Here is a 13866-nt window from a genome sequence, read left to right as displayed (position 1 = left end):
GCTGACAGATGGGAGAGTAGAGCAGGACCTTGTAAATCTGCCTGTCTCACCCACGGGGGCCAGGCCAGGCCATGTGTCCTGGCAGCCTTTAGCCAAGGGTTCTTTCCAAAGGAAACTTTATCCTGTCATCCCAAAGGTACCTGTCATAATTTGGAATTTGATCAAATCACAGTATCTGAGAGTTAAAATGAAACTAAGGAGTTACTGTAGATGTCCAACCCTAAAATCCAAGTGATGGATGTCACCTTCACTCTTGCCTTCTCCAGCTAGTTCTTCACCAAGTTCTGTCAAGACTTGGTGAAAAATATTCTCTGGCCTATGTCCTCCACACATTGTCACCATCATCTCTCACCTAGACTCCCGCAGTGCAGCCTCAGGGCCGGCCTCTTGAAACTCAGACATTTGCTCTTGTTTTGCCTTGTGGAGCAGCACAGCACCTCTATTCATTCTCTCTTGTCCCTCTGACAAGCAGTATTTGAAGACAGCTGTTGTCATTTTGTACTTTCACTGTTTTCTTCTGTGGTTTAAGGAATGCTTCAGCCTCTCTCTTTAGATATCATTTCCATTTCTTCCCATCATGGGCACCTGCTTTAGCGGCAGGTTCTCACTGTGGTCTCCTAGGCCAGACACAGCCATCCAGCTAGTGATCTGTGCAGAAAGAGCCATGACTTCCTGCGATCAGGTCACTTAGCCAAGACTGCCTCGCTCCTTTTATTCTCCCTCCCTGCCCCCACCTGTCTCTCCCAGATAAAAGCTAGAAGAAATTGGGTTGTGGGTCTCCTTTTGGAAAGGAGTCTGAGGGAGTCAGAGCTGGGTTGGGGGGAAGGCTAACTCATTGAGAGATCACAAGAGGATAAGAGCAGCTTGGGGGCTTTGCATCAATATGGACACCTGTGTATAGCCAGGCAGCCCAGTGCACTGGGTTGAGTCACAGCCTTTGAATCTGGGAGCTTGACACCATACTCCCTAAAGATTTTGACACTGTTTATTGAGAGGCTGGGTCTAGGCTATCTCCTTGAATATGGGCTCTGTGATGCTTGACTAATAGACGATGATAGAAATGATGCCATGCTAGTTAGTGGACCCAGATTTTAAGGAAACTGGCAGTTTCCATTTCCTGTTTCTTCTTGTACTTGGGTTCACGCTTAGAACCCAGTCACCATTCTGTGAGCAAGCCCAGCAGCCGAAGGAAAAGGCCGTCTGTAGGTGTTCCTGCCAGCAGCCCTCACTGAGGTCCCAGCCAACATCCATGTTGGCTGCCAGACTCAGTCCAGACGGGAATCAGATGATTCCAACTTCCCGTTTTTCAATTTTCCCAGCTGAGGTCCAGGCATCAGGGAGCGGAGACAGCCCATCTTTTCTGTGCACTTTCCAAATTCCTGACCATGAGCCCATGAGCGTAATAAGATGGTGGTTTACACCACTCAGTCTGGAGGGGTTTGTTATGTAGCCATAGCAACTGGAACAGGGCCTTAGAGTCATAAGACTCCCAACGTTTGGACATTTATATCAGGTTTTAAAAAATTTTAAGTTTTATAAACATATACTAGTTCTATATTATACACATTTAAAATGTAACAGATGAGTTGATGAAATAAGTGTTTTAAAATATTTCATTGGTTAACAGTGCAAAATACCTTTTTGCTCTTAAAAAAGGGTTTAGTGAGAGCAAAGTGAGAAACATTTTTTTAAATCATGGTTCAACATTTTCTGAAGTTCAGTTGAAAGTTCAGTTTAGGGCTGGGTGCCAGGTGGCTCATGCCTGTAATCCTAGCACTTTGGGAGGCCAAGGCGGGCAGATCATGAGGTCAAAAGATTGAGACCATCCTGACCAACATGGTGAAACCCCGTCTCTACTAAAAATACAACAAAATTAGCTGGGCGTGGTGGCGTGCGCCTGTAGTCCCAGCTACTTGGGAGGCTGAGACAGGAGAATCACTTGGACCCGGGAGACGGAGGTTGCAGTGAACCGAGATTGCGCCACTGCACTCCAGCCTGGCGACCAAGCGAGACTCCGTTTCAAAAAAAAAAGTTGTTTATTCTGATATTAATTTTAATGACCTTCATAACTTCCAGGAGTACCTCTCAAAAACAGGCAAATCCAAGTGGATTAGGTTCCTCTTTGCTGTTAATTGCTTTTTAAATAGATCCAAACCCGCTGAAAATCTTCCTCTGGAAGACTTGTGAACAGGTCAGAGGATGATTTCCCAGTGCAGACAACAGTGCCCTCATGAGAATAGGCATTGTTTGGGAGCACAAAACCTGAAGTGCATGAGCTGCGGTGTGTGGTGATGGGCTGGGGGTTTGCCTCTCTTCCCTCAGGATACTGATTGTATTCCAGGGCAATCATGACTTAACAATGTTTTTATCTACATTTGATCTTGGCCAAAAGGCCAAGAAGTGATACTATATTTTTGTCTTAAAAGATTAGAATTTTTGTTTATTTCTGCTGCACAACATCTGGATATTTTTTGTGCACGCCCCCACCTTGACATGCTCAGCTGTGAAGGGTTCGTGACAGCGAGCCCCCTGCTGGCCGGCTGGGACAGCCCAGGGCTCCGGCTTCTCAGCAGCATCTCCCACTGGCCAGGCCCAGGCCAGGCTGGACCTAGCTGAGGCCAGCTCAGGTAGCAGGCACGGAGGCCTTTGCCCAGCCTGACAAGTGATGCAGAGCAGTGCTTTTCAGGGTCTGGCACTGTAGGGTCCAGCCCTACTGGATCTGTGGGTTTTTCTCCTCGTGTGCGGAGATGAGAGATTGTAGAAATGAAGACACAAGACAGAGATAGAAAAGACAGCTGGGCCCAGGGGACCACTACCACTTAGATGAGGAGACCAGTAGTGGCCCTGAATGCCTGACCGCGCTGCTATTTATTGTATACAAGGCAAAAGGAGCAGGGTAAGGAGTGTGAGTCATCTCCCATGATTGATAAGGTCATGTGAGTCACGTGTTCACCGGACAGGGGGCCTTTCCCTTTTAGGTAGCCGAGGCAGAGAGAGAGAGGACAGCTTACATCATTATTTCTTCTATGCTCTTCTCAGAAAGATCAAAGACTTTAATACTTTCACTAATTCTGCTACTGCTATCTAGAAGGTGGAGCCAGGTGTACAGAGCGGAACATGAAAGTGAAACAGGAGCGTGACTGCTGAAGCACAGCATCCCAGGGAAACGGTTAGGCCTCCGGATGACTGTGGGCGGGCCTGACTGTCAGGCCTTCCACAAGAGGTGGTGGAACAGTCTTCTCTAACTCCCCCTGGGAAAGGGAGACTCCCTTTCCCGGTCTGCTACCGCTAGACCAAGGTCTGCTAAGTAACGGGTGCCGTCCCAGGCACTGGCGTTACCACTAGACCAGGGAGCCCTCTAGTGGCCCTGTCTGGGCATGACAGAGGGCTCGCACTCTTGTCTTCTGATCACTTCTCACTGTGTCCCTTCAGCTCCTATCTCTGTATGGCCTGGTTTTTCCTAGGTTATGATTGTAGAACAAAGATTATTATAATACTGGAATAAAGAGTAATGCTATAAACTAATGGTTAGTGATATTCATATATAATCATATCTATATTTCTAGTATAACTATTCTTATTCTGTATATTTTATTTATTATACTGGAACAGCTTGTGCCCTTGGTCTCTTGCCTTGGCAGCTGGGTGGCTTGCCTCCCACATGGCACTGCTGGGCATTGTCTGTTAATATCGAATAATTGTTTTAAGATTACTTTTAATGATTTTCAATAAGGCTTCACCTTTTTCAACTTGCACTGTGGCCATGAGCTCTGCCGGAAGTGACTTGTTGGTGTTGTCTCCTGAGTTATAAAGTGAAGATTTTATTTTTTTTTCAGATTACTGAGAGTCTTCAGTTACTAGATAAGTCGCCCCATCCTTGTAACTCCAAGTGACACTGGGGTTTATGGGATGAAAGAGGAATGTGTGCTTGGATGATAGGGTGTGATAGTGAAGGGGTGAAAGGTTTCTTCTCACACATAGACATCGTGAGGTCTTCCTTGAGCTCTTTAGAGCCTTCCCTCGGGATGGATGAAATACTGAGATCCTAGAAAGGATTCACAAAACGAGTCACTCATCAGTTCAGATTCACCAATTACCCCTAGATGTGTGCGGGATTTGGAAGTCAGAGAGAAACAAGCACTGAAGATTTTTGGTCAGGACAGGGCAGAGAAATAAGGAGAAGAGCTGAAAACTCACCAAAGGATAGATAAACCCGGGGCGTTTAGAGAAGACCTGTAGGGTGCAAAGGAGCCCAGAATCCTGGGGAAACTTGGAGGGAAATATACTTAATTTGATTCAGTAAGTTAGGCCCAGTGAAGGGATTGGGTGGCGTAGGTAGAAGCCGAAAAATAAAGCATCTTGTATTGCTGGAGTAGCCTCTGTCTCTGAGGTCACATCCGAACCTAGCAAGTCAGCTTAACCTGGTGAGAGACATGGGTTCAACTCCTGGCTTCTGCACTGCCAGGGCAGAGAAGACGACTGCCGTTTGCTGACACAATCTTGCAGTTCAATTTTATTTTTTTAACCAAGGTGTGGGAGAAGGCAGCTCCGCATAATGCTGAATATTATGGGTTCTGAAGTGAAAATTTTTGTCAGGGTTTAAATTTTGGCTTCACTGTGTAAGTAGCCTTTCCACCCTGAGCAAGTTATTTTCCACATAAAGTGATTGCTAAGTATGGAACTGATGTATGTGCATCACTGAGAATGGGTTTAGCACATAGTATCCACTGAAGACGCTACCTCACATTAGCTGTATTACTGTGATAAAGGGTAAGCTATAATTAAAGTTACAGAGGAACAAAAGTGGCCCTTTTCACAACATTAAAACATACATGTAAAAATAAATGCAGCAGTCACAAGTCTTACTCTACAAACTCAGATGAGCAGAAACAACTTTATTTTTCCTCTAATTTCAAGCTCTTTTTCTGCCCAGCTCCTGAGAAAATTTAACTCCTGAGTCTTCTTGGCTTCCTTCCTTTTCCCTAAGGTTGTGTCAAGTGCCAAAGCATTTAGGGGAGGAGGAGGCCTCTAGTCCTCTGTCAAAAATATTTTGGATTTTTATAGCCATTTCCCTTTCTCTGTGGTGAGACTAGGCCCTCCAGGACCCTGTGTTTTGGCCCCAGGAATTGAGGCCATCCAAATCAGCTGCCTGGGTTCCTATCTGCAGTGGGCCCCATGGGCCTACAGAAGAACAGGGGCTGCTCAGGGCTGAGCTGTTTGCTGCACAGAACCAAGGCTAGGATGGAGGAGCTCAGACTCTTCCAGTGGAAGCAGTGCTAGGACTGAGACAGCCACCCCTGAAGAGGGGACATTGACATCCAGTTGATCTAGGCTCACTGCAAGCTCCGCCTCCCGGGTTCACGCCATTCTCCTGCCTCAGCCTCCTGAGTAGCTGGGACTACAGGTGCCCGCCACCACGCCTGGCTAATTTCTTTGTATCTTTAGTAGAGACGGGGTTTCACCATGTTAGCCAGGCGCGAACCCGGGAGGCGGAGCTTGCAGTGAGCCTAGATCGCACCACTGCACTGCATCCTGGGTGACAGAGCAAGACTCTGTCTCAAAAAAAAAAAAAAAAAAGAAATGTTATTATGTGCACACATGTGCACAAGTCATATAAAATATATAAAAAAAAGAAACAGCCAGATGGTTGACACTTTTTATAACCATCTTGAAATTACAGAAATAACGGGAGGCCCGGAGCACAGCAAAACAGGTTAAGGGAAGGGGAGAGGAGGGACTTGGCTAGCAAAGGTCTTGTTCTGCAGGTGACACCTCACAGCTGGTGCTCTGCGGAGCCTGTGGTAAGCAAGTCCTTCAGACCCTTAAAGGGGTCCCGCCTCTCAGTTTGTCTTTCCTAGATCCAGACATGGAGACTGCAGAGAAAGGCTGTGTGCATCTGCTGTCTATTCCACCGTCTCCTCTGCAGAGGCAGATTTCCCTGACTGAAGACCACGTTGCAGGCCCACAGCTGCCTACAAGCCCTCTGGGCAACCATCCCAAACTATGGCTAAGAAGCCTATTCTGAGGTTAACATTTTTGGTTTCTTTCAGTGAGAGGCAAGGGTCTTTCGGACTAGGGAGGTAGATATGCAGCAGCCTCAGGTGCCCTAGGTGCTTTGCAGCTATGCTGGCCAGGGCACCCGAGGTAGGTCCCCTCTGCACCAGTCTCACACCCTGCCTGGGGGACGGTAGTGGAGAAAGCGGTAAAAGCAGGTGAGGCAGGTGTGGAGATCAGTACAGGTGGCCTGGGCGAAGGGCAAAGGGTTAAGAGAATGTTAGGAGCCATGGGTGACCGGCTGCATAGGTACCATGAAGACCACTATGGGCTGCAGGGTGTGGATGAGGGGACAGTTTGCCCCAGAGACCAAACCTGGTTTGTGTCAAACATCACAGGATTCTTATTTTGTATTTTTTTAATTTTTAATTTTTAATTTTTTTTTTTTTTTTTTTTTTTTGAGATAGGGTCTCACTCTTGCCCATGCTGGAGTGTAGTGGCATGATCTTGGCTCATGGCAACCTCCGCCTCCCAGGCTCAAGTGATCCTTCCGCCTCAGCCTCCCGAGTAACTGGGACTACAGGCGAAAGCCACCACACCCGGCTAATGTTTATTTTTTGTAGAGGCGGGGTCTCACTGTGTTGCCCAGGCTGGTCTCAAACTCCAGGGCTCAAGTGATCCACCCACCTCAGCCTCCCAAAGTGCTGGGATTATAGTCATGAGCCACCACATCCAGCCAGCACCACAGGATTAAGCAGACATGATGAGTCTTTAACACGGGCAAACCAGGGCCCAGAGAGGTGACTTGGGACAGGGCTGTCTCTTCAGTCCTTACCACACCATGGACAAGATCAACCTTAAGACAGCACCCTGGGCTCTCACTGGACCCTGGATTCCGGCTCACAGCACACAAAGCAAACTGATCCCTGGAAAGGGTCACCTGTTACTGCCTAGCAGTATTCTGGTCACTTTGTATCCTTGAAGTGACATAAGCAGGGAACCAATTCAGAGCAACATTTATTTATCAAGACAGGGTCTCACTCTGTCACCCAGGCTGGAGTGCAGTGGTGCAATCACGGTTCACTGCAACTTCTGCCTCCTGGGCTTAAGCGATCCTTCGACCTCAGCCTCCCAAATAGTTGAGACTACAGGTGCCTGCCACCACACCTGGCTAATTTTTTATTTCTTTTTTTGATAGAGATAAGGTCTCACCATGTTGCCCAGGCTGGTCTTGAACTCCTGGACTCATCCTAAAGTGCCGGCCTCTCATTCCCTGTCTGTGCACACCTCACGGCAAGGGCCAGCCCGTTTCCTCCTGGTCACCTCCAAATCTTGCTGCTGTTAATTCAACTCAGAGGTATGCACGTGAGGTAGGAGGGCAGGGGAGGTGGGGATGGCAGGACATGGATGGTCCTTGAGGCGTCGACTCTGGGTGTCATGGGCTGTGAGAGTCAAGAAGGGCAGTGGCCTGCCTGACTTGGGTTCAAAAGTGTCACTCTGGCCACTGCGGTGAGAACTGAAACCAGCCAGGCCAATTCTCCATTGTTTCTGCTCTTCCAGGCAGGAGAATATTAGGCCTGGAGTCAGAAGGTAGCAGTGGCTGGGGGTTGTTGGGGGGTGTTGGGAAGAAGTGGTCCTTTGGTCAGGGTGGGAAGCCAACAGGATTTCCTGGTGCATTGGAGGTGAAAGCGAAGAGGCACTAGGGGCTGTGCTTTGGTCCTGAGCAGCCAGAAGCCAGTTGCCATCACCTATGACAAGGGAGACGGCACCTAGAGCAGAGCCCAGTATGGGGTGCGTTCAGGGTAGATCAGGAGGTATGAGTGGGCAGTGGGCAGTGGGCAAGTCAGGCTGGGGGTTGTCGGGGAGGCCTGGGTTGCAGGTGTAAGCGTGGGACCCACGTCAGATTGGTGGCGGGTCACGCACACTGGGCTGGCTTCCCACTCCCAGGGACTTGCTCCTCCCAGATTCCTTAGCTGGGTGAGGGGTGGGACAGAGCCCTTTCCTAGGGAAGCCCGGCATCCCTTGTTGTCCAGGGAAGGGGAGTCCTTCCAGACGCTGGCAGCTACTCTGCCCCTCCCCTGGCCTCCCCAGGCCTAGCCAGGGCTGGGTTCTCACCCACCTGTGCCACCCTGCCTTGTTACCCGGAAGCACAGCCTTGAGGACTCAGCAGGCCCTTACTGTCACTTTAAGAAGGGAATCAGCCACCTTGTGTTCACCACCTCTGGGGAAGGTGTGAGAGGGGAGAAGGAAGTGGCTGTTTGGCTGCTGACAACATGAAGACTTCCTGCGATGAGAACAGAGGCACAGGTGCCAGTCCTGCAGTCCCCAGAACCCGGACTGGAGGGGGCCATGGGGCGCCGGACCCTGGCCCTGCCCTGGGTGCTGCTGACCCTGTGTGTCACTGCAGGTGAGTGCCGGCACCAGAGAGGGGCAGGGGCTGCAGGGAGGGTGATGTAGGACAACAGCCCACCAACCTTGCTGCTGTTCCACAGGGACCCCGGAGGTGTGGGTGCAAGTTCGGATGGAGGCCACCGAGCTCTCGTCCTTCACTGTCCATTGTGGGTTCCTGGGGCCTGGCTCCATCTCCCTGGTGACTGTGAGCTGGGGAGGCCCCGATGGTGCTGGGGGGACCAAGCTGGCTGTGTTGCACCCGAAACTTGGCACCCGGCAATGGGCCCCTGCTCGCCAGGCCCGCTGGGAAACCCAGAGCAGCGTCTCTCTCGCCCTGGAAGACTCTAGGGCCAGCAGCCCCTTCGCCAACACCACCTTCTGCTGCAAGTTTGCATCCTTCCCTGAAGGCTCCTGGGAGTCCTGTGGGAGCTTCCCGCCCAGCTCAGACCCAGGTGGGGCCAGGGCGAGGGGCCCAGGAGGGCAGGGAGGGGCTTGGGCACTGGCCACCCATCTGATTCTTGTCTCTGTGCCCAGGGCTCTCTGCCCCGCCAACTCCTGTCCCTATTCTGCGGGCAGACCTGGCCGGGATCTTGGGGGCCTCAGGAGTCCTCCTCTTTGGCTGTGGCTACCTCCTTCACCTGCTGCGCCGACAGAAGCACCGGTGAGACCCGGGCCCTGTTCACATCCCCCTGACACTGGGCTGGCCACATGCCCTGCAAGGCTCTGACCATCCTCACTCTCTCCCAGCCCTACCCCTAGGCTCCAGCCATCCCACACCAACTCCCAGGCACTGACAGCACGAGCGTGGGTGAGGAGGGGGGTTGCTTTGGGGACGAGGTGGCAGGGGAAGGGGGGCCAGGGCTGGACCCAAGCTGTGAAGACTCACTTGACCCTCCTTCCCCCGTGCAGGCTCCCAGCCAGTCCTCCCAGGCTGCTCTCCATGACCCTTATGCCACTATCAACACCAGCTTCTGCCCAGCTACTTTGGACACGGCTCACCCCAACGGGTGGGCATCGCTCCCCACCCACGCCGCACACCAGCCCCAGGGCCCTGCCTCCTCGGCCTCCACACCCATCCTTGCACGTGGCAGCTTTGTCTCTGTTGAGAACGGACTCTACACTCAGGCAAGGGAGAGGCCTCCCCACACCGGTCCCGGCCTCACTCTTTTCCCTGACTGTCGGGGGCCCAGGGCTGTGGAAGGACGCTTCGGAGTTCGATGAGAGAGACCATGAGGCCACTGGACTTTCCCCTTCCCTGGCCTCCTGGGCGCCACCCCCTAACTTTATTCTTGGGCCTCCAATAAGTGTACCACGGGTAGTTGGCCGGGCCCACCTGCTGCGGATGTGGTCTGTGTGCATTCGTGGGGGTGTGTGGGCACAGGTGTGAGTGTGTGCGTGACAGAACCCCATTCCAGTCGTTTCCTGCTGTGACTAAGTCAGCAACACAGTTTCTCTGACTTGGGCCTTGACTGTGCTGCTTCTTTGGGGGTGAAGAGACTGGGGAGGCAGTCTCCACCCCTGGAGGAAGAAGCCAGGTGAGAACCAGAGTGGGTTGGGGCCTCCTTGCAGGGTTGGAGTTGGCCCAGGGAGAGGGCAGTGACCTAATCTTAGAGATCTGTCCTGGCTTCTCGGGGTGGCGGGAGGCTGGGGGAGCTTCCTGAGGGACACTTCTAGCTGTCTAGATAGAACTGGGGATCCCAGCAGGATGGTTTCTGCTCCAATCCCACCATGTCTTAGGAGAGCTGCAAGGGTTCCTGGGGCTTCAGCCTGAGAGAAGTCCCTGTGGTTTGACCTGGCATCCTGCCGGGCTCCCTGCTGTGGCCTGGTCTGCGGTCCTGATGCCCTCCTTCCACAGCTGGTGTCAGGCAGGGGGTGCAGAGTAGGGGGATTCGCCTGAAATCTTCCCTCAGTCACTTCCCCCACCTCCTCTCCAGGCAGGCAGAGGCCTTCACAGACATGGGGGCCTCCGCACAAAATGTTCTATCCAGAGCCGGCCCTTCTGCTTGTGGGCCCCACAGCCTGGGCCTGATGGGGCTTTTGCCACACGAGACAGCGTGAGTGAGAGGGCTCTGGGCTTCGAGACTCCCCAGGAACGTGGCAGGCCCTAGGTGGCGGGGCAGTGTCATTCCGGAGCCAGGCTGAGGCTGCTGCCCGAGCTGTGGTGAGCACCCCTGGGAGGAAGGGCACCCGCCCCTCAGCCCCTCCCTGGGGCTGCATGGGGGTCATCGCAGGAAGTGCCAGCTGCCAATCAGGAACCACGCCCTACGTCCGGTTCAGGGACGGCCTGCCCAGAGGCTGCATCCACCCTCACCACCCTCCACAGCCCAGCGCATTGCCCCAGGCAGCCCCTGATGTGGCCTTACCAGGACCCAGCCCCATCCAGTTCCCACCTCTGCACTGTGCTGGGAAGAGGGTGGTTGCAGGTGGTCAGGCCTGCCTTCCTCAGCTGGTGATCATCCTCCTCCTCCCAGAAACCCTCAGCTCTGGCCTAGGCAGCTCAGCAGTTCCTCCAGGGCTGAAGGCTCAAGGAAGAGACGAAGGGTTGCTGCAGAGGTCCCCAAGGAGGGTGAGGAAGGCAGTGCCGGGAGGAAGATGACAGGGAGGGAAGGGAGAGAGCAAGAGCACCCTGGACCCAGGGTGGGTGTGAACAGTGGGGCTTGTAAGGTCTCAGGGGAAACCTAAAGGGGATCTCCAGAAAGCTGGGTATCTCTAAGAAGCAGACAAAGTGGGGCCGGGCGCGGTGGCTCACACCTGTAATCCCAGCGCTTTGGGAGGCCCATGCGGGTGGATCATGAGGTCAGGAGATTGAGACCACCCTGGCTAACACGGTGAAACCCTGTTACTACTAAAAATACAAAAAACTAGCCGGGCGAGGTGGCGGGCGCCTATAGTCCCAGCTACTCTGGAAACTGAGGCAGGAGAATGGCGTGAACCCGGGAGGCAGAGCTTGCAGTGAGCCAAGATCGCGCCACTGCACTCCAGCCTGGGCAACAGAGCGAGACTCTGTCTCAAAAGAAAAAAAAGGGCAGACAAAGGGGGAGCTCTGAGGGACCCCCTGCCAGGGCCACTTGCCCATCACACAGTGGAGAAAGAGTCCCCTGGCCTGAACTTGCCTTCCATAAGCTTAGGAGGCTGCGGCCCAGCCTGGTCCCTGTGGGACTCGGAGCCAAACACCTTGAGACCCAGAAAGTATCCCGGAGTAGCCTGCTCCGTGCTGCCCAACCTCAAGTGTCAGAGCCAGCAGCAGCGACAAAGAGCGCCCTGAGAGTGCGTGGTGCACTGTGCTGTGGTGCATGGTTGAGCCTGAGACCCAGAGACCAGAGTGCTGTTGGTTCAGTGTGCATGGAAATTGAGGCCTGAGGGAGCTGATGTGCTCCAGGGGAAGAGCTGAATCAGCCCAGCAGCAGCACCTGCTTCCCCTCCAGTGGCCCCAGGCGCCCAGGACAAGCCCCAACACCCATGGCAAGGTTTCAGCTTTGAATGGACCTGGGTTTGAATCCTGGGGGTCCCTCCCTGGCCATGTGGTGCCCATGTGGCTCACGTTGAGCATCAGGTACATGAGAAGGGCGAGGAGGCCTGCAGGGATGTGAAGATTGTAAACCAGGAGGCTCCCAAGGCCTGAGCAACTCTTCCCAGATGGTCTTATCTTACAAGTCAGGAGGTGGGTATTTTCAGGAAGTCCAGTTTGACAGATGTGGAGCCTGAGGTGCAAAGCATTGCCGTAACCCGCCCAGGGGGCACAGGGCTGGGAGGAAGAGCAGTTCTCAGGGAAGGAGGGCAGGAGGCAGGCCTGGACAAGCATGCTCCTGGTGGGTGGAGGCGCAGCTGGCTGATGAGGGTGTTCTGCGAGCAGTCTCACATCTACACCAGGTGGTGTGGCTGACATTGCTTGGGGGCCAGGCCAGATCATGTCTGAAAGGCCTGAGTGTCAGGGCCTAAGTCAAGGGTGAGATACACCATGTTCATATATCACAAGGCTCATTGTTGTTTTGGTGGTGGTGGTTTTTTTTTTTTTTTTTTTTTTTTTTTTTTTGAGATGGAGTCTTGTTCTGTCACCAGGTTGGAGTGCAGTGGCACAATCTCAGCTCACTGCAACCTCTGCCTCCTGGTTTCAAGCGATTCTCCTGCCTCAGCCTCCTGAGCAGCTGGAACTACAGGCACCCACCACCACGCCCAGCTAATTTTTGTATTTTTAGTAGAGACGGGGTTTCACCATGTTGGCCAGGATGGTCTCGATCTCCTGACCTCATGATCCGCTCACCTCAGCCTCCCAAAGTGCTGCGATTACAGGCGTGAGCCACCGTGCATGGCCTAGCAGTGGTGTTTTGGGACAAGGTCTCACTCTGTCATCCGGGCTGTGCAGTGGTGGGATCTCAGCTCACTGCAGCCTCAACCTCCTGGGCTCAAACGATCCTCCCGCCTCTGGCTCCCAAGTAGCTGGGACCACAGGCACGTGCCACCATACCTGGCTAATTTTTGTAGTTTTTCTTTTTTTTTTTTTGTAGAGATGAAGTTTCATTATGTTGCCCAGGCTGGTCTCAAACTTTGGGCTCAAGTGATCTGCCTTCCTTGGCCTCCCAAAGTGCTGGGATGACAGGCATAAGCCACTGTGCCTGGCTAAGGCTCACTGTTAACAGGTCAATATCCCCAAATTGATTTTTTTTTTTTTTTTTTTTTTGGGGATGGACTCTTACTGTCACCCAGGCTGGAGTGCAGTGGCATGATCTTGGCTTACTGCAACCTCCACCTCCTGGGTTCTAGTGATTCTCCTGCATCAACCTCCCAAGTAGCTGGGACTACCGGTGTGCACCATTGTGTCCAGCTAATTTTTGTATTTTTCTTTTTTTTAGTAGAGACGGGGGTTTCACCATGTTGGCTGGGCTGGTCTTGAACTCCTGTCCTCAGGTGATCCGCCCACCTTGGCCTCCCAAAGTGCTGGGATTACAGACATGAGCCACTGTGCCCCACCTGAATAAGAGCTTCTTAATCAAAATTTCAGCATGGCTCCTGGTCAGAATTGACCAGCTGATTTAATAAGTTGATGTAAAAATTTTACAGTCAGCTACCCCTGGGAGGGGGAGTCTCTCCCTAGTCAGTGAGGGACCAGATGCCAGAGCATTGGCAATGTACAAGGGGCTCAGCCCTGTGGCTCATGTGTGTAATCCCAGCACACTGGGAGGATGCCTTGAGCCTGGGAGATTGAGGCCAGCCTGGGTAACAGAGTGACACCACGTCTCTGCAAAAAAGAAGAAAATTAGAGGGGAACTGTGGTGCGTGCCTATAGTCCCTTCTACAGGCAGAGCGAGACCATGTCCCCCACTAAAAAAAGGCCAAGAATGCAGGCAATATAGATAATATGGGCCCTGTGATGGGTGGAGGCCAAATAGATCAATACAGAATTGAAGAAGACACAGAACACTTGTATTTCCAGCGTAGCACACTGGCTAGGACAGTACTGTGAAGGGAGGCAGTGAGTGCAGA

At 52.7% G+C, this 13866-nt stretch overlaps 2 protein-coding genes across 6 annotated transcripts in view; both read left to right on the top strand.

Moving 5' to 3' along the window:
• The window catches only part of STAG3 (STAG3 cohesin complex component), a 45510-nt gene extending 39125 nt beyond the window's left edge, over nt 1-6385 (top strand). For 3 of the 4 annotated variants that reach the window (XM_073012746.1, XM_073012747.1, XM_073012745.1), the window contains exon 34: nt 5845-6385. In XM_073012746.1, the coding sequence (XP_072868847.1) occupies nt 5845-5946 (102 nt within the window). In that variant the 3' untranslated portion in view covers nt 5947-6385. The remainder of the gene's footprint in view (nt 1-5844) is intronic. The other variant, XM_073012748.1, reaches the window with a different exon arrangement.
• A 121-nt stretch (nt 6386-6506) lies between these two features.
• PVRIG (PVR related immunoglobulin domain containing) lies at nt 6507-9849 on the top strand. 2 transcript variants are annotated; one of them, XM_037990414.2, is made up of 5 exons: nt 6507-7351; nt 8185-8401; nt 8487-8837; nt 8920-9046; nt 9295-9849. In XM_037990414.2, the coding sequence occupies exons 2-5, from the start codon at nt 8284-8286 to the stop codon at nt 9770-9772; spliced, it is 1074 nt and encodes a 357-aa protein (XP_037846342.1). In that variant the 5' UTR covers nt 6507-7351; nt 8185-8283; the 3' UTR covers nt 9773-9849. The 2 variants fall into 2 exon arrangements, with proteins under 2 accessions (XP_037846342.1, XP_008016747.1); XM_008018556.3 differs by adding an exon at nt 9133-9193 and having other exon boundaries at nt 6511-8401.
• The last annotated feature ends 4017 nt before the right edge of the window (nt 9850-13866 follow it).

Source organism: Chlorocebus sabaeus, chromosome 28 (assembly GCF_047675955.1).
Source record: "Chlorocebus sabaeus isolate Y175 chromosome 28, mChlSab1.0.hap1, whole genome shotgun sequence".
Lineage (NCBI taxonomy): Eukaryota > Metazoa > Chordata > Mammalia > Primates > Cercopithecidae > Chlorocebus > Chlorocebus sabaeus.
Note: the sequence above shows the minus strand (reverse complement) of the source record. Positions and strands in the feature narration are given on the sequence as shown.